General features: G+C 42.0%; 1 protein-coding gene across 1 annotated transcript; it reads right to left on the bottom strand.

The window, feature by feature from the left end:
- Positions 1–7,616: 7,616 nt before the first annotated feature.
- ccnd1 (cyclin D1) lies at positions 7,617–14,187 on the bottom strand. Its single transcript, XM_079340004.1, has 5 exons — positions 13,733–14,187; positions 12,316–12,531; positions 10,951–11,110; positions 10,480–10,628; positions 7,617–10,373 (listed from the first exon to the last, which is right to left on the bottom strand). Exons 1-5 carry the CDS (start codon positions 13,928–13,930, stop codon positions 10,218–10,220), a joined length of 879 nt encoding a protein of 292 aa, XP_079196130.1. The 5' UTR covers positions 13,931–14,187; the 3' UTR covers positions 7,617–10,217.
- Positions 14,188–20,416: the final 6,229 nt, after the last annotated feature.

Genomic DNA, 20,416 nt, shown 5'->3' with positions numbered 1-20,416 from the left:
TTTTGTAGTTGTAGTCCAATGGAATGACAACATCAACAAGATAAGGATCGCTCCTTTACGTAAAGTACAAAAAGATAAGAGGGTATGCATTTTAATGGTTTGATTACAAGTTATCACCTTTAAATTCACACCTTTACATAAACGTATTACATAAACTGTATGGCAACAACAGATGCTGAATGTAATGTGGAATCATAAATCTACGCTCCACATGGAAATCATCAGGAAGATCAGATCCTACATGTCAAAGTATGCTACACAGCTCCTGGTGCAGGTCCTTGTGATATCGCACATTGACTGCAGCTCTTTACTGGCAGGGCCAGACGCATCAGCACGACTGGTCTTCAACCTTCCTCAACGAGCACGTGTCACTCCACTGTTCATCCCCCTCCATTGCCACCAAGTTTCTGCTTGCATTAAATTTAAAAGCCTGTACAATAATTGCATATTTTTTTCTACAAACTTACATTCTGATTCTTTAAAGGTGCACTATGTATATTTGGTTGTGAAATGTGAAAGCTGGAGAAAATAAAAACAATTCTATTCTGTATTTTCTGATCTAAATACACACATTTTATTCAAAGGAAAAACATGAGTCCCTGTACACTGTTTGGAGCTAAAGAGCCAGGAGCCTCTCACGTAAGAGTCTATCCTCAAACAATGTTACAGGGATCAAATGTTCCTGTGAGGACCGTTTGTGTGTGAAGTTATAAACACATTTAAAGACTCGATCACAGTGCACATTTAAAAGGGGCTATATTTAACTTTGTCACATAATTAAATGGTGTTACATTGCTCATTAGTGAGAGAACTGTTGGCTGATGTTGAAAAATGAGACATTCACTGAAAAGCTGTGTTGCTTGTATAACTTTTTATTTTTTGATGAACCCAGGTTCGATTTTTAGCGAAAGAGACAGGAAGTGATGTTCTATGCGTGTTCTCTACGTCCTCACACAGCTCTACTTAAGGAGAGAGCAACGGTTGTATGGGCTGGATGGAGAATAAAACAAAGATGGAATCTGTTATTACAAAGAAACAACAGGCCTCGAGCAGAACACAGACTCCTTCACAGACTCCATGTAAGCAAAAGAAACCAAAAAATGTTTTATCTGAAGCCAATCGAGCCAAATTAGAATCTGACCGCCGTGAACACGGGGGAGCTTTTTATTCATGGGGGAGTTTCGATCGGTTTTGAGGATAAAAACCGAGGATAAAAACAGAGATAGCTTCACTTTTATTGAAAAGGTAAGATAATTCCTTTACACAATGTGAATTTCGCATCCAATAAAGACGCTGCACGAGCAACTTCTTCTGTGCTGGATTATATCAACACCACCATCGACAGTGTGACAACATGGAAGCAGATCACCATGTACCCAAACCAGAAGCCATGGATGAACAAGGAGGTGCGTCTCCTGCTGAAGGCCCGCAACACCGCCTTTAGATCAGGTGATGCAATGGCCTACAGCGTGTCCAGGGCAAACCTGAGGAGGGGCATCATCAAGGCCAAGCACTGCTACAAGCTGAAGGTAGAGGAACACTTCTCCAACTCCGACCCCAGACGCATGTGGCAGGGCATCCAGGCCATCAGTGACTATAAACCCAGCAACTCCACCCCGATGACCACAGATGTCTCCTTCCTGAACGAGCTAAATCACTTTTATGCTCGTTTCGATAGAGACAACAAGGAGACGCAGACCACGACCAGACCTCCTGCAGACAACCAGCCCCTCTCATTCACCACCACAGACGTCCACGCTGCACTGAGCCGGATCAACGTCCGAAAGGCTGCTGGTCCAGACGGCACCCCTGGGCGCGTGCTTAGAGCATGTGCGGAGCAGCTCACTGGGGTTTTTACGGACATCTTCAACCTGTCCCTCGCCCAAGCAGCTGTGCCAGCATGCTTCAAAGCCACCTCCATTGTCCCTGTGCCGAAACACTCCAGCCCGACAGGCCTGAATGACTACCGCCCTGTAGCACTCACACCCATCATTATGAAGTGCTTTGAGCGACTGGTCCTAGCACACCTGAAAATCTGCCTCCCACCCACACTGGACCCATACCAGTTTGCCTACCGCAGCAATAGGAGTACAGAGGATGCAGTCTCCACTGCGCTGCACTCTGTGCTCACACATCTGGACAATAACGACACATACGCACGAATGCTGTTTGTTGATTTCAGCTCAGCATTCAACACTGTCATCCCCTCCAAGTTGAACACTAAACTTGGAGACCTGGGCTTCAACACCTCCCTCCGTCACTGGATAATGGACTTTCTGACCAACAGACCCCAGTATGTTAGGTCAGGACCCACCTGCTCCTCCACCATCACACTCAACACAGGCGTACCACAGGGCTGTGTGCTGAGCCCATTCCTCTACTCCCTCTTCACCCACGACTGCAGACCTGTACATGGATCTAACACCATCATCAAGTTTGCGGACGATACAGCGGTGATTGGCCTCATCAGCAACAACGATGACACAGCCTACAGGGAGGAGGTACAGCATCTGGCCACCTGGTGCGCTGACAACAACCTGCTTCTCAACACCAGCAAGACGAAGGAGCTCATCGTGGACTTCAGGAGAGAAAAGGGAAGCATGTACAACCCCATTCACATCAACGGGATGGCTGTTGAACGTGTCTCCAGCTTCAAGTTCCTGGGGACCCACATCACAGAGGACCTATCCTGGTCCACTAACACCTCCAGTCTGGTGAAGAAGGCTCATCAACGCCTCTTTTTCCTGAGGACACTGAAGAGACACCACCTGTCTTCAGCTGTACTGAGGAACTTCTACCGCTGTAGAGAGCATCCTAACCAGCAGTGTCACAGTCTGGTACGGAAACTGCTCTGTCACGGACCGTAAGGCGCTACAGCGGGTGGTTAAAACAGCACAGCGCATCACAAGGTGTCCACTTCCTGCCATTGAGGATGTCCAGAGGAAACGCTGTCTGCGGCGAGCTCACGGCATCCTTAAAGACTCCTCCCACCCTGCCCACAGACTGTTTACCCTCCTGCCCTCCAGTAGGCGCTTCAGAAGCCTCCGGACCAGAACCAGCAGACTGAGGAACAGCTTTTTCCCCAGAGCTGTCTCCCTACTGAACTCTACCCCCCAAACTCTGAACTCTGTCTCTCTCTCAAACTCCGCCCCTCTCTCGAACTCTGCCCCCTCCTGACCCCCCCCCCCCCTCCCCCTCCCCTGCACATCACCTCACATCCATTATCCCCCACCACTCCTCCTGGTCACACACACATTATTGTATTATAGTATGTCCATATCACCACTGTAAGTTATTGATCTGTATAATATGTACATATTCTGTATATAACCTGTACACTAGTATATTCATTTTCTCTGCACCTTAACCTGTATATTTAATCCTCTGTATACACTTATATTTATAGCATTTATTTATATTTATAGCACCCCAATAATCCATCCAGCCACATATACTTAATAATTCACTTTTCTTTAACTACATCTGTAAATTTTGTAATCACTGTACATATTTTGCACGAACTCTTGCACTTTCTGCTTATTTGCACTTCTGGTGAGATGCCAAACCTCATTTCGTTGCACTATACTTGTATATGTGTAATGACAATAAAGTTGAATCTCATCTCATCTTATCTCAACAGGATGCTGGTACAGTTAGTCAAGCAGCCTAAGGTGTCACTATACACACAATATTTTTGAAAGTTACATATAGCCCCTTTAAATATCTGTTTTACTGTTTTACTTTCTGTATTACTTTTACTTCACATAATGAAACTTTTGTTTTACATTTCAAATGTTCTTCTGTTTAAAATTTTTTTTTAACTCTTATAACACAAATAAACTTTAATTCTATACACAAGATAGTCCAACTAACAGTTTTTTTTTTATTATGTACTGTATACACAAACTGGATTTGACAGCATATCAGAATGCTTGTGTAAGTGTTGGGTGTGTGTGTGTGTGTGTGTTTGTGTGTGTGTGTGTGTGTGTGTGTGTGTGTGGAGGGTCTTTGTCTGCTGCTGGTTGAGCTGGCGCTGGCAGGCCTGTGGGAAAGGATTAGACTTTTCACGCCTTTTCCTCCACACTGAAGCCCCATCAAAGACATTCCTTGCATAACAAATCATTGAGGACTGTCACACACACACACAGACACACACAGACACACACAAGTACACAATTACTCATGTTAATCATTAGCTAGACAATAACTTTGGGGATTCAGGCAGAACTTAGTTGTTCTCTCTGCTGCAGGAAATTAGCTGAAGGTACAGGTTGAAACACTTGTTGCAGTTAAAACCACTGAGTGCTTTGTGTGTGTGTGTGTGTGTGTGTGTGTGCATGTATTGATTATGTAGCTGTTACAATGTTAATGTACTTCATTATTTTTGCCACTGGTTAACATTTATAAAGCTTTGTTCCCTCTCTTTGACCATTTCAGACAAATACTGGAAGTGATGATGGTAATGTTGTTCAGGCAGTTAAAGTTATCTGTGGGAGGGAGGGAAACAATAAAAGTCTTATGATTATGAAAGCACACTGTCAGTTGAAGAAATATGTTGGTGGAATGGCATCTCACACTGTACGAGGGATTCGTTGACAACGCACAGCCAAAGCTCATGATTTATGTGCTCACATTATATCACCAGATGTCATGCACAACCTGAGTTCTCACGCTGCACGTGTAAAATCAGGACAGAGCATTGATACCTGTTAAGGGTTTCCTTTGAACACTCCCAGAAACAAAAAGTGAAGGCAGATCTTTGTGTATTTCAGTTGACCCGTATACACGGCTGAAACACAAACAGTCAAAAAGTCTCTGCTAAAAACATACACACAAACACACACCAAGCTGTTACAGCCCACTAAAGGGGGCCCTGAGGGGCTAACAACAACCCAAAAATTTGACCCAATGATAATAAACTTTCCAAAACACTCAATAAAACACCTCAATAATGTGAACACCAAATAACTAAATCAAATAACAAAGATCAACTCAAAACTGTATCACGACTACACACGCTCCTCAACTGAGAGTCCCCCACGCAGCAATCCCAACTCTGAAAGCCTCTCTCCTCCTGAGCTCTGCACTGGCTTTTAAGCACTGTGGCCATGCACACCTCATAGTGCGATCAGTAGCTTTTGCCTGGGCAGAGGTGCAGAAGAGACAAACAGCACAGGTAAAAACATACAGCCGTAGCATGTGAGCTGAATCATAACTAAATATTCCCTGTGGCCTCGGGAGGTTTGCAGCTCATTCAAAGGCATAACAGGCATACCTGCTGTTAGCATAGCGATTTCAATCAATCAATCTTTACATGTATATCACACTTAACAAAACGTGAATCAACCTTACGTTAAAGCTGTAGTGTTTATTCGCCGCGTGTTCCTTTTTTCACGTGATTAAATCAATCACACTGTTAGTATCGTGCAAGGTCTCTCTGTGGATTTGTTGTCATGTTATTTTTGTGCACAAACTTTCTCACAGTGTGTGTTTTTATTGTCTGGTATTAACTAACAAAACAAAGTTACTACAGGAGGTTACTTTTCTAAATTGCAATGGGAACACGCTTAACTCTGTGACGTCATTCCCGAGTTCCTTGTTCCAAGGTAAATTGAATGCAGCATATTACATTGCTATATTCTGTTACAAAAGAACAGGGAAAATTATTTAATCATTGTTATATTATCCACTGTCACAACCCGGCTTGTGGGAAATCACAAACATGGACGGAGTCAATTCTTAATAAGAAAAAATTATAATGATCAATTATTAATTGTAGAAAAGTAGGATTAAATCAATCCAAAACGAAAAATATGAGGTTTGTTAAATTAGTATAGTCATTGGTGAACATGTGGATGGGTGTAACAGTATTGTAATGTGTGGTGTTGAAAAGTGCCCTGACAGAGGAACTAAAACAAAAATGATATTGGCGTCAGGCAGGAGCGAGAGACAGAGAGAGGCCGATGCACAGGAAGCTGTGCTTTTATATCCCGGATGGAGCGAAGGGGCCCAGGGGCTCCAGATGAAGCAGGTCACATCATCACCACCTTAAAGAAAAAACAAGCACATGAGCACAGACATACACTAAGCAGGGGTCGTCATACTACTATAACCCATCACAACCCATCACTTGCATCACTCAGAGGCTGTGTGCACTGTGCACACAGGAAAGGAAAGCCCTGACGGTGAGGACACAGCTTGTGGCTCATGGTAGGACAAAAATGATAAAAACATGCAAAAAATTCACCAGACTGGTTGGGAGCAGCGCAATCGTGCCTTGATCTCGATGCCTCCCTGTACACTGCGCAGCAAACGACAATCAGTCAGGCTGAAATCAAGCCCAACTTTACAACTAATCTTGGGACAAAAAAATCTTTACAGAATTGGCCTGCAATCTCAAAGTGTACACCCAGCACTCTTTGAGTTAAAATCTGGCTCGCCTGAAGTGATGCCCCTTATTTCTGTAATGTTGTCAAACACTTAGAATAGAATCTATCTATCTATCTATCTATCTATCTATCTATCTATCTATCTATCTATCTATCTATCTATCTATCTATCTATCTATCTATCTATCTATCTATCTATCTATCTATCTATCTATCTATCTATCTATCTATCTAACTAACCAAATTTCCACCATTAGGGGATCAATAAAGTGTATTTGGAGCATGCTTATACTCATACTTACAAAGTGAAAGTAAGACAAAACCACTCTTTAATTAGTGGAACCACTCCCTATCAAATAAACCACCAACAAAGTCCTGGTGTAGACCAAAATATGGTAAATGGACTTGAGCTTGTATAGCTTTCCAAATGCACCGAACTAATCCCATTACACATTCATATACCAGCAGGAGCAAGCAGGGTCCAGTCCTCCGGGTTAGGTGTCTTGCCCAAGGACACATCGGATATATTGCTGCAGGAGCTGGGGATCGAACCCCCAACTTCTGATTGAGAGTTGACCGACTCTACCAACTGAACCACAGTAGCCTCACAGCATATGGATGTTGGTCTGCTTGCATGTCACTTCCCAAGAAATACCGAGGTGTCCTTGAGCAAGGCACCGAACCCCCAACAGCCCCGGCGCGCTCCCTGTGTCTGACATCGCTCTATTAATGCATGTCCATATCCCAGTTTGTGAATGTGTGTGATTCAGGCCTGTGTGGAAACCCAAAATAAGAATTCAATAAAAACAATGTAATAATCTATTTGTCTCTATGTTGTCTTCTGTTTGTGTGTGTGTGATTGATAAGATCAAAATCACTAATTCAAATTACAATAAGTACATCCAAACATCACAGAGCGGCATTAGACATAATGAGCAATTTTTTAAAAAGCTAAACGCTGCTGCATCGGGCAGAGTCGTGTTCATTATTTATTTCAATTATGACCAGTTTGAACTAAAATAGCTAATTCTTCAGTATGTTTTGTCTATTTTCATTGTCTTTCTCTATTTGATTGCAAATGACTCATGCTGATTTGTCAAGAGTCTGTATCACGGTACTCATCTTAAAATTAGCCCACTGACTATTTCCATTATTTCCCCCATAACGTTCTGCTCATTTCCAACAGCAGGAAAACAATAAAGTTGAAGTCATTGAAAGGACACACAGTTTTCATCTAATTCATGTTTTTATTGTGTAGTCGACACACATATGAACACACCGTTTGTCCCAGTCGACACTTAGTGTGTGTGGAATGATTCGTAAAAACAAAACAAGAAGATTCTATGGCTTACTGAACACTGAATCTATGTACAACTCAACTCACTGACAGTTTGATAAATGGAGCAAAAAGCGTTTTTGTCTTTTATAAATATAAAAAGGGGGAGGAGAAAAGGCCACTATGAGCCTAAAGGGGGGATAAAGTCTCTTTCAGCGAGACAGTTTAACACTCAACAGAGTTATACAGATCCCATTTTCTGTTATGGCACCTTTATCACATCGTCCGCCTCATAACAGAGCCACCACGTAGAATCAAACAAGAACTCCACAAGTAAAGACTACAAATCAGAGATCGATCTGGACTGTCACATGAGGTATTGTGGATCAAAAGCATTTCTGTACATTGTCTCTTTTTCCTTTTTTTTTTGGAATAATTCTGAAAATCATTAAATGTAATTAATAACCAAAAAACAAATAGAGTCTACATATAAATGAGGATGTCAATAACACAATTTTCTATGAGAAAATTCAACCCTAACATGGCAGTATATTGACACGTATAAAAAAAAGTAGCAGCAAACAACAAGAGAAAAGCATTGTTTTAATCCTTTCTGTCTCATTTTTGTCTTTTTTTTTTTTTTAAAAACACGTAGCTGGGATTTATTTCTATAGCAGCGGAATACAAGGAGTGTTTTTATCTCCTACTCTCTATCCTTAATGTACAATCAGAAACCTATGTCACAGGGTTCCTGCACAGCCGGACACAATGAAGGATTTGGATTCAGACAGTCATCTATCCATCTTCTCTTCCCCGCACAGGAACCCTGACTTCAACTCTACAGCATTAAGACACCTCCCTGTTGAGCCTTCACCCTTTTTTGCCTCGTTTGCTGTCTTTTCAGCTTTGCTCTCCTCTTTTCTTTAGTCACTTTCCCCCATGAAATGCAGCCCCCCCTTTTGTGCAAAAATCATTTCAATAGTCTCAACACACTTCTCTTTCCTCCGTGAGCCCGAGTGTTTCCGATGGAGAGGAGCTGTACTGCTGATTCAGACCGGCTTTAGTTTGACATATATTTCTGAACAACAGGGAAAGAGAAAAAGACGCTAGAAAAATAAATAATACTATGTAAAAAATAAAGTATTATTTGAGCTAAGAAAGTAATACTTCTTTTTACTTTTGGATCTGCACACTACAGGGATGTACGAGCAGCTCTGCCTGTGTGAAACATCTGTTGAACTAAAACTGGATCTGTGAGGCATCATCAGCAGAAAAGCGGCTCTGCGAGCACGTCGAGCAGCATTCAGTCTGAATGTGTGTTTCTTTTTGTCATTCTGTTCACCTCTTCAGTCCCATCAGAGGATCAGCTCATAGCCAGATGCACCTCTCCACCGGAAAACACTCCTGCCCAAGGCCCCGCCCACAACCACTCCTTTTACACGTTGTTTTTAAAAACTGTGATTTTTCTTTAAGACGACCAGCAGTGCTGACCAAAAGTGCTTTTTTTTTCTAGAAAACATGTTGGAATGGTTAAACTAGGAAGAGAAGGAAATCATTAAAGTGTAGGGCTTGGCGATAAAATTATCTCCATTATAACGAGATAAGTAACTAATAAGTTCAGGCCTCGAGAAAACAACCCAAATCACAGGAAGAGGGTGTCAAATAAAATGGATGGATATAGGTCCACTTAGGGCTTCTACAGGGTTTGGATGTGATTGAGCTGATTTAAAAAAATCATACTGATGTACACTTGTTTACTCGAGGCTTGGGTCCTTCATTGCTATCAGGAGACTCTTCAGAGATCATCATAAAAGTGGATGAATACCACACATCGCCCAGCCCTCTGACAGCCAGCGGAGCACTCTGCTTGTTTGTGCAATGATTTGATCACATGAAACAAGGCAACATGTCGTCCAGAGCAGCTTTTACATGGCGTCAAACACTTTATGCAGACAGAGAGGTCTCAGACTAACAGAACGGAAGGTCTAACATGAGAGATAATAAAGTGACTAAACAGAAGCAAAGCTGGGGTACACGAGTGTGTCAAACGTGGGAGCTTGGACAGGCAGTGGAAACACAACAGAAGAGAAACAAGAGTAAAAAGCTCTTTTTCTGTAATAAGAGTCAGACATGGACAGACTGCAGAGACATACTGCACACACTCATTCAGTGTGTGAGTGAAGGCCAGTAGAGTCTGAGAATTTAAAGATTTCCACTTTAAAAATGTCGGAGGAGAAGTCTGCTGTGTGGCTCCAGCCCACACCGCTCATGGACTCTCTCTCTCTCTCTTATACATTTCTGTATTTTCTTTTCCCGCAATTGGAGGGGGCGCTGGCAGGAATCAGAACTTTGGGTTTAGATGCAGGGCGAGCAAGAGGCAGGGGGCGCTATGTCCCATCTGGTTGGCGGTAGCTGACATGTGAGTGACATGCCAGCCATGATGGTAGGAGGAGGAGGCTGAGTTCATATGAGGCACCCCCTTCCCTAAAACTCCCTCAGTGGACAGCGTTCCCTCAATCATCAGGTCACAGAGCGACAGGGTGCTCCATCGTTCAGATGTTGATGTCTCTGACGTCTGTTGGTGTGCAGGACAGGTCCACGTCCTCGTCCACTCGCTTGCTCTCTGTGCCGCCGGCATGCTGTTGAGCCTGCCGCAGGCTGGACTCCAGCAGAGACTCGATCTGCTCCTGACAGGCTCGCAGGCAGTCCTGTGAGAGACAGAGCAACAATGAGCAACACTGAGCGAGACATCCCTCCGCCCACATGTGGACAGAACTTAAAGTGAGTTGGAGCTGAACTTAGAGTGTTTCTTACCGGGTCACTGCGGATGACCTGTGACAGGAAGTTGGTGAGGTTCTGGGAGGACAGGGAGGCGTTCTGGCTCTTTAGGTAGAGTCCCTGAACCGCTGCCACCACGCTGCCTGCCGCCACCATGGACGGGGGACTGGCAATGAAGTTAACGTCTGTGGGAACAACCAACGATGAGTTACATACATGATATTTACAGCACAAATACAACCTTTAAACCTTTCTTGTCCACATTGCCTATTGTGCTATTCTTCGACTATTGAAAAAATGTTAACATCATGCAAGAATGAAGGGTTTAACTATAGAAACAGGATGGAGCCAAAAACAGAATCAGTTTCACAAAGTTCATATATCCAAAACATTACTTCTAAACTCTTGTTCTGTCTGAGTGTCAGCTGAAAGCCCTGGATTCTGACGGAAACATCCGTCAGTTTTGCAATAATCAGCAGAAAGCAGCAGAGAGGAGAAGCATCTCACCTGTCGCACATAGAGCCACGAAAGTCTGCGCGTGTTTCCGGAGGATCTGCTTGGTGGACGGGTGGATTTCCAGCTTGGACAGGAAGTGCTCGATGAAGTCGTGAGGCGTGACTGAAGCCAGATCCCACTTGAGTTTGTTGAGAACCAGCAGCTCCATTTGCTGAAGAGGGAGCAGAAGCAGAGTGGTCAGTCAGAGTGATGCAGAGAAACGCGTCCTCCTGAACACTGCATTTTACTACTACTGTTTTAAAATACAATATCACTCTTTCATGGGTTGTTCTTACTACCCTTATTTTAACATCCATTATATATCCTTGCTTGTCATTTACTGCAGGAGATGTCCTGTAGTTCACTCTACTCCTTTATACAGTACTAGACATCTCTATTTAATTATTCCTATCTTATATCATTATCATTTCCTGAAGAGGATTAGGATACAGTTGGATTTTCTGCTTGCTTATCAACCTATGAATACACTCAATTATTGGTTCTCAGCTTGGGGTTCGGGCCTCCGTAGGGGGCGCCAGAAATCCTGGAGAAGGGGGGTTGTCGGAATTTGCTCATATAAACTGAAATCATGATTGAACACTAACACATTAAAAGTCAATTTTGATTTTAACAATGAAAACTTTCATTTAAGGAAGATATTGGTAAACAACTGCACCAAGTGACTAAATTGTTTGTTTTTTTAATCCTGCATTTTCACAAAATACAACCAAAACTTACGTTGCATCATTATGATCACAGAAGATTTTTATCAAGATTTTTAAATTCTTCTTACATCTTGATGAAATACCACAGCACTGAGGAGATGTTCTGTTTTATAGTTTTTCTTCTTAAGATAAAATACAACCATTAATTGCTAATTGACATGTTTTTAAGTGTTCAATGCATTTTAAAAGAACCTATTCCAATCGCATCAGTTATTTCTTTTTATCTGATCATAGCATTCATTTGTTTTTCTGATCATGCAGACCTGTCATGACAGAATTGTGTGCCTGTCTCGGTTTTGTCTTTCCTGCAGATAGGCTCTGTGGCCGCTGGGTGTCGCTGTGACTCGATTCCTTCTTGGCAGTCACTGAGACCATTCATGAAATGAGAGAGGCCTGCAGTCACCCTGAGAGAGTCACGGGCAGCCATTCAGCCTCAGACCTGCTCTTCTCGTTTGTTTACACCTCCGATCACGCTGGTTGATCTACTGATTGAATTAATTGATTTGCTTAATCTATAACAATTATAAATGTATTTTATTTTGCTAATAAAAGTGAGCTGCTAACTCTCCCCATTCTGCTCACGCGCTCTCTGTGCAGCTGCTCCATTACTGTACGTGTGTTATATAACATGATGTGTGCAGAAGTGAATTACCAGCAGCTCTCCGGGATGCACCGAGTTGTCGGTGTAGATGCAGAGTTTCTCTGCGGTCAAAGGAACAGTCTCCTTCATCTTGGATGCAAGAAACATGCACGTGGCTCCCAGCAGCTGCAGCCTCGTTTTCCTGGTGGCCTCCACCGATAAAAATCTGTCCAAATAGTTCATAGCCAGTGGAAACACCTCCTCCTCACACTTCTGCTCCTCGCACACCTGAAAGTTGAGAAAACACATAAAATTCAGCGCAATCTCAACCCACTGAACGCAAAATACACTCCTCCTAACACACTGAGCATCATGTTCTGTTCAAATTAAAATGATCTACAAAACAAACGATGAAAAGCACATTTAATATGAACCGAAAACAAATACATCTTTTCATCATACTGGAGGAGATGAGAAAACAGCGTAATGAGTTTGCAGTCAGTTCTGACGGAGACACAAAGGTGGCGTCCATGCAAGTTTCACTCTCTAATTTCAACTTCGTCATCTTTTCAAAAAATATTTAAAAATATAAAAAAATTATCAGCGTGCTTGAAATCAGCATGAAAATGATCCTCGTCGATTCCCTGATCGGATGAGTGTCAAATGTGTCGAATTGCGACGCGTTTGGATTTTATAAAAATCATTTCTCACACGGAGGTGTTTTTCACGTGCTTTCCTCAGCTCTCCGATACACGAGTTTAAAAATTAATAAAAAATATAAAGATTCGAAGAAATCAACTTAAAAGTACATGTAAATGTCGAGAATTATCTACATGATCAAACCCGACAGTTAAAATGGATATTACAATTTTACATTTTTATAAAATTGCCCTTTTTCCGTCGCGAGCCCCGCGGGCTGCGAGCCTCGCGTGGACACAAAGTGCGTTTCTCCGAGGAAAGCAGCCGAACCGGCCGCAGCCCAAACACCCAAACAGACCGATTATAAAGAAGCATTTCTGCCACTTTGAACACAGTCACTGTCATTGATGGGGCTGTTTTAGATTTTTTGTAAGATTAAAATCCTCATCATGCGCGACAACAAAGATGGCGCGTAATAGCCTACTGGCACGGGCCGGACTGCATACGTGTACATTGCTTTTATTTGGGAATATTTTCTCAAGGTTTACTCAAATCAGAGGCTTCTAGAAAATAAAGATGATAAGAAATAAAGTGTCACTGAGGGTTTTGATGAAGAGAGCAGTCTGCAGCCAAGATCTCCTCTGACGGCCGGAGGACCACCCAGAACTCACCAGGACATACTTTTCACAGTGTTTATGTAACATAACACACACTGAGCCTCAAACACACTCACATTCATCTCTAATGTGTTAGATCAGCTCGGTTCACACACATGCACATAGGCCTACACATACGCACACTCACTCACACACAGCAGGTCAGCTCACACACACAAAGTTCAGTGGAGTACCTCTAACATCCAGGTGGCGACGATCTTCCTCATTTTTGGAACTATTTCCTTCTGCACGCACTTGAAGTAGTTTGGAGACGGCAGGTAGTTCTCCTCCGCGCGCAGCAGGGTGTGCAGGACCCGGTCCGTGAGCAGGTTCACGTCCTGGTAAGCTCTCCGGATTGAGTCCACCTCACAACACAGCAGCTGGTCCTCCATAATAAGGAAATTATGAATATAAATAATAATGTGTTCGATATAAATGATGAGCCTGTCACAAGGGGTCTGTGCGGGGCAGGCTGTGGCTCCTCTGCGGGTTAAATCACGCTCTTGTTTCGGGGCTGCTGCTGCGTGCTGTTGCTCCTCCGGTGTGCGCGAGCCCTCTGAAGCTCAGAGCGCTTCCCCCTGCGAGACAAAAACCCCTGCCTCGCGCTTGGCTAGCGCGTACACGTAACACACACTGGGTCCATCTGCGTGCGCGCTGACTAAGGAGGGTGCGCGCAATGACGTCAGCTGTTGTTAAGAAGGAGGAGGGAGTGGGGGATCAAAGAGACAGGCAGTCTGCGAGGGAGCGCGCGAGGAAGGGATTCTATTATATACACATCTATAAGTTCAGCCCGTGGGCCCCACCTCCTATAGCCGCCGAGCTTCTGAGGAGGAGGAGGGGGTAGCTGAGATGGGAGGTCCGGGGCTGCGGCTGGGAGACTTCTGTCTGTACTGGGGGGAGGGTGGGAGGAGCGCGGTGCGGCCTGTAGGGGGCGGTGTGGACTCACCTCCTCCTCTTGCTTCTGTAAGCGTGAATAAGAAAAGCATGAGGGGAGCACATGCACATGGACAACAAGCTGCTCACAATAACACATTATATATATATATATATGTATATATATATATATATATATATATATATATATATATATATATATATATATATATAATTTTTATTTATTTTTTCAAAAACAATAACATATAGAAGCTAATCATTACTGAGACCTATGACATCTACTAATGTAATGTACTAATGTAACAACAGCCCTGTTAAAAAAGGGAGCTATACTACTGAAAAGTAACACTGAAAAACACTGGGCTAGTTACTCACTCACTTTGCGAGTTACTAAAAGTTTTTCCCACCTTGTTACAGTCAACCTTGCATGGTTGTTACATCAGATATAAACATAATAGTGAGGCAAGAAATATAATCACTTTAATAATCAGTAACCTTTATAACAGACTGCAACACAGGATATGTGTCCCTGTGAGGTCAAAGTTGACGAAAACTATGAATGAAAAGTGTGACTGTTGTTTGTGTCACTCCTTCACTTTCTCTGTATGTAGTTGGCAATTGCTTGATTACTTTTGTAACTTTGCAATATTGTCTCAACTCTAGAAGTCTGAGCTGGGGAAATAGAGGGTTAAAGAACCTACTACTTAATACACATAAACAGAAAACATGATGACATTCATGGTCACTTTTTTGAGTCCATCATCATCTTAGATCTTTAAAATAAAAGTTTTAAACAAGTTCCACACAGTGTGTATAAGAGAGAGTTTTCTAATATACACACACACACACACACACACACACACACACAGACGGGAGGAGACTGCAGCTGCACCAATGGGAGGATTTGCTGTTACTAGGCAGATGTCGGTGAATCTTTTCATGTGGGGAAAAGTTCATCAATGTGTAAAAGTTCACATTTGATAACCCAACTATAGTCCAATCAAAGACACCATTTAAACAAAACAACACAGATGTTTTGTTTCATATGGAAAGAAAAAGGGACCAAGAAGAGGAGCTATCGATACCTTCATCAGGACCGCTTGATTCACAGTTAATTGGTCAGTCCCTGCAGTAGGGATTCATTTTATGAACGTCTGTTAAAAGCAACATTTAGTGTGAAGTTTAACACATTTTAGTCTAGTTTCTCTGTGAATCAGAGCTTTCCACATTCCTTGAATTCCTCTCTGGGCTGTTGAGTCGACTACCGTAATGTCTGCAGAGGTACAGAGCTAACACACATCAACTCTCTTGTACTCACTATGACTCTATAAACATGTATTCATCATGCACTTCCGCATTAATATACAAATTATTAACCTTCATTTTCCACTTGAGTTAAAAAGAGGCATTAAGGTGGTTCATTGTTTTTTTATTTAGATTAAGTATTTATCTGTGTGACTGCCATTTATACGACTTAAACAACCCAAAAGTAATGAAAAGTTATACATAGTTCAAATTTATTAAAGATGTGGTGACCATAAACACCCATTAATCACTTCAGAAACTTTTTTAGATGAATTATAACTAGTAAACACATTAAAAAACTTACTTTTTTAACTTAACTTTAATATTTTACATTTCTGTCTTTAAGTTTCTTTATCCTGTTCAGTTCTCTGCAAAGTGATTGTGTTTTAAGCCGTCTTCTCCTGTACACGTGTACACACACACACACACACACACACACACACACACACACACACACACACACACACACACAGTCTTTCTGTGGGAAACAAAGGGAGCAGGAGCATGTGACTTTTGCAGTGAGACTCTTCTAGCAGCTTTATGGTAACAGGCAGGAAGTGTTTAAAGGGACGGGGGAGCTAGATAGAGTCCTGATCACTGCAGCTCACGAGACACTCACACTCACGACTGCTTTTTAACACGTTCAAACTGTTGTGAACAGCTGATGTGAACCTGTTGATTTCCAAGTTAATGCAGATGACAGAATATCATATTAATGTTCTCTATGTCAATGATAGATATCTGAATAATTCCATCGCAGGTGATGAAGCAATAAAGAGAGGGCATAGGAATCAAAGTCATTCATGCTTGATGCAACATGAGGCTAAATGCTAGCATCAATTCACAGAGACAAGTTCAATATGCTATTTAGCAGATTCTGTATGCTGTCTAAAGGTTTGTCACAACCTCCAACAGTTGAATAAACTTACAGGAGGAAAAAAGAAAGCAAAAACACCTTCACACGTTCCGAAAACTCCTGATATTTCTGGGAGGAGCCGTATGTGTGAATACAAACAGCCAACATTTCTGCGGCCGGACCGCTAGTATTTTTTTGTGCAGAAAGTCGAGATGTGAGAACTCAGGCAGAATATTTTTGGGTAAATGACGACTGCAAGATGTTTGCTGTTCGCCAGTATGTTGTTCTGGGAGATCGGGAAGTGTATCTTTTGTTAAGGCTGCATAGATTGACCCCAGAGATAAACGTTAAAATTAAAGCAGCTAGTATATTGAAGCAAAGTGAGGATCTGTCAGGACAGCCCCAGGTGTCTGGAGCTATAGCTGCAGGTATAACTGAGCTCTGTTGATAACCCACACCACTCAACATGCAGTCATTTAGGCTTTGGACTGTCAGGAGGTTGGGATGTAGGTTGTTTGGTTATCGTAGGTCAGTCGTTAGCTAATGTAGTGTTAAGACAAAAAGGAAATGCAAAATCAAAACACAAAATCATGACATTTGAGTTGAAGTTTTTCAAACTTTATGAGCAACTTGTAAGATGTGTCTTTTTTGTCAGACAGTGTCAAGACTCTCCTGACGTTCCAAGGTTTCAATAAAATGTTCAATCCAAACTCCATAGAAAATATGTAAACATAATTTCAGAGGTAGATTGCTTAAGCTGACATTCAGGATCAGACATATTTACATTTTCCTTGTTCACTTTGGTTGTACAATTCCACTTAAATTAGATAGATAGATAGATAGATAGATAGATAGATAGATAGATAGATAGATAGATAGATAGATAGATAGATAGATAGATAGATAGATAGATAGATAGATAGATAGATAGATAGATAGATAGATAGATAGATACTTTATTGATCCCGAGGGAAATTAGTTAAAGAAAGAGAGCAATATAGCCACACAGTAAGAAGAAGGTGGTTCAGTGAAGGTAATAAAAAATGTTGTACTCCAAATAGTAAGAAACACACCAGGAGTTGTCCTGTGCACAGCAGCAGGTATGACCAGTTTCACTTTGACTGTTCAGACAAAGGTGTTTCCTCTGATTCATTATCAGCTCGACTTCTGCAGTTTGTTTGCCTGATTCATAACTTCCATCAAATTCATTCAGTCTTTCTGTGTTGACATTCATTCATCCACAGCTCTACCTTTCATTCATTCACTGAGTGTATGTCTTTGTGTGTGATCCTAGGACCCTCCCCCATGCCTTCTCTAGCACATACCACGGATTTTCAAATGTTTTTGTCAATAGCAGTTTTAACCTTTATGTTTACACATCACAGACACACCAGCACACACACTTTTACTCATTCATCTTAATGTACCCCCGGCCGTCGAAGGCATCCGACTGCAGCATGCCTTTCATTACTGCATGAGCCCACAAAAGCAGAAATACTCACCAGTGACTGTTGGTTATTGATTAGTTGCATGATTGTGATGATTTTTTGAATGCAATGTATGCAAAGAAAAGTAGGAAGAGGCAGCCCTATAAGTAAGTCCTGCCTAATTTAATGTCTGCCTAAATCTACGATTTTCCAGTTCTCTATTTTCTGTGCACAGGAAACCATGGCAACTGAAATTTATCAAATTATTTTGGACTTGGAGATGAAAAATTTGAGCAGGAGTTGATTATACTGCAATTCAATAATTGTAGAAAAAAAGAAGACATCAAAGGAGTTCTTCGGCCATTGAGATACATGAATGAGTATATATACTTTCTATATTTTAGTTTACTGTTTAGTCTCAGGCTGCAGTTTTACATTCAACTCAGAGAGAGACAATACCTGTCGGTGTGGGAGATCTTTGGAAGGAGGACAGAACATAAATTACATAACCTGTATTGCCCCTCTGGGACAAATAATTTTTTTTAATTGAATTTGACTCGATGATGCAATTTATATTAATGCTACCAGTAGTTTGACATGATCACAATATGAGCAAAAGAGCAAGGAAGAAATAATTGCCAACAGAAACTAAATAATTAACATAAAGAAGCAGTTTTATTATATGCTTGGAGATTGCACAGATTAAATGCATACATTCGGTGGTAGTGAACTGGTCCCGGAATATAAACATGAATAATTCCTGCAGCATCATATCAACTCATCCTGATTTGGGGGCTGCTGGGAAAAGATTCTGGGTAACGTTGGAGTGAAAATTCAGTTGATTGCAACACAAATATTCTCAAATGTTTGTGCTGTCCAACTGTCCCTGAAAGCAAAGTTGGCCTCAAGTTAAGATGCCTCTTCACACACACACACACACACACACACACACTAGGAGTGTCTGAATGTAAGAGTGGAGCAGAAAAGGAGGTGAATACGAAGAGGGCAGAGATGGATCGAGAGATTGTCCTGTGAAGTGATCCACGAAGACAGATAGGCGGGGGTCACTCTGTGTGTTAGTGTGTGTCCTGCACCACATCTGACCTAACAGCACCTCTGGTCTGGCTGGATGGGTGGGTGCTTGGGGGCCGTGTAGGGCCAAGGGCAAGGAAAAGAGGAAGGAGAAAAAAGCAGCACAATGGGTGAGTGGGAATGTAGGTGGGGGGCAGGGGGAGTCAGGGGGAGGTTGGAATGTATGCATCGCATATCACACTCAAACAACCAGAGTCCACAGGGTGCTGTTGTGATAAGTATCTGTGAATGAGGCTAACTGCTATCCCTGCTAATATTTGAGAACAGCCAGGGGTTAAATGTACCTCATACATGAGCTGCAGGGACGCTTTAAAAAGTCGTAAATACTTTAAATGTGTCTCAGTGTGACACATCGTGCTAAGCTAACTGCAATACACCACACCATGTGTGTGTTTTCTTCATGTGTAAGTTGAACCAAAGGTAAACTTTACAAGCATTTACATCAGCAGTCATCGCGGCTGAGCAGAACAGATGCAGCACAGGAAACACAAAGCCTCTGAGCGCACATGAAAGAGAACGTCTCTCTTTAAGCAGACAAAGGCTCACAGCCCAATCACTGCGCTCAGCTCATTTAAATGATAACGTGACAATTAGTGGCTCTGCTGTCTGTGCTGATGTTAATCCATGCAACTGTCCTCAACTATGCAAATGAACTTTCACAAAAGGAAACCTGCTCACATATTATTTTTGGAGATACTTTTTTCAAGCAGGAGGATACAATGTAAGAACTACAACATTCATTTTCATTGTTTCCATGTTTTCATCTCTGTCTTAATTAATAATTGTATCGAGAGTTTGAAACGATACTCATTTTCAAACTGAAGCTTATTTCACACATGCACTCCAGCAAATTTCTCAAAAAAACTTCAAGTAAACCTACACCTGAAGGTGTTAAATGGTAAATATCCTCAAAACAGAAACGTGTTCCCTGTCTGAGGGGGGTCCTAAGAAGGCAGGTCAGGACATGTAAAAGAGGCTGTGACTGAAATGGTATGCAAGATGGTGGGTGAAGTCTGACGCTATGATGTTTTGCCTCAATATCAAAGCTTATCTTGAAAAGTAAAACTCATTGTAATTGAACGTATTCACAGTATTAACCTTCGTCTTGTGTTAGGGTCGGCACCGACCCGTTTTAGTTTTTAAATGCATAAAAGAACCACGTAACTTTTTTTTTTTGCATCAAGGCTTTTTGACTTTGTCAGGAATCTCTATTTCAACAAAATCAAACATTTTTTTTGGTTTTCACTAAATTGTAAAATGCTCTGGTTAAAATTATGACCTTGGTGTTGTTAGGGTCGGTTTTG

The sequence above is a fragment of the Symphodus melops genome, assembly GCF_947650265.1.
Source record: "Symphodus melops genome assembly, chromosome: 3".
In the NCBI taxonomy this organism is placed as follows: Eukaryota; Metazoa; Chordata; class Actinopteri; order Labriformes; family Labridae; genus Symphodus; species Symphodus melops.
The sequence above is the reverse complement of the archived record's forward strand: the minus strand, read 5'-3'. Positions and strand labels throughout refer to the sequence as shown.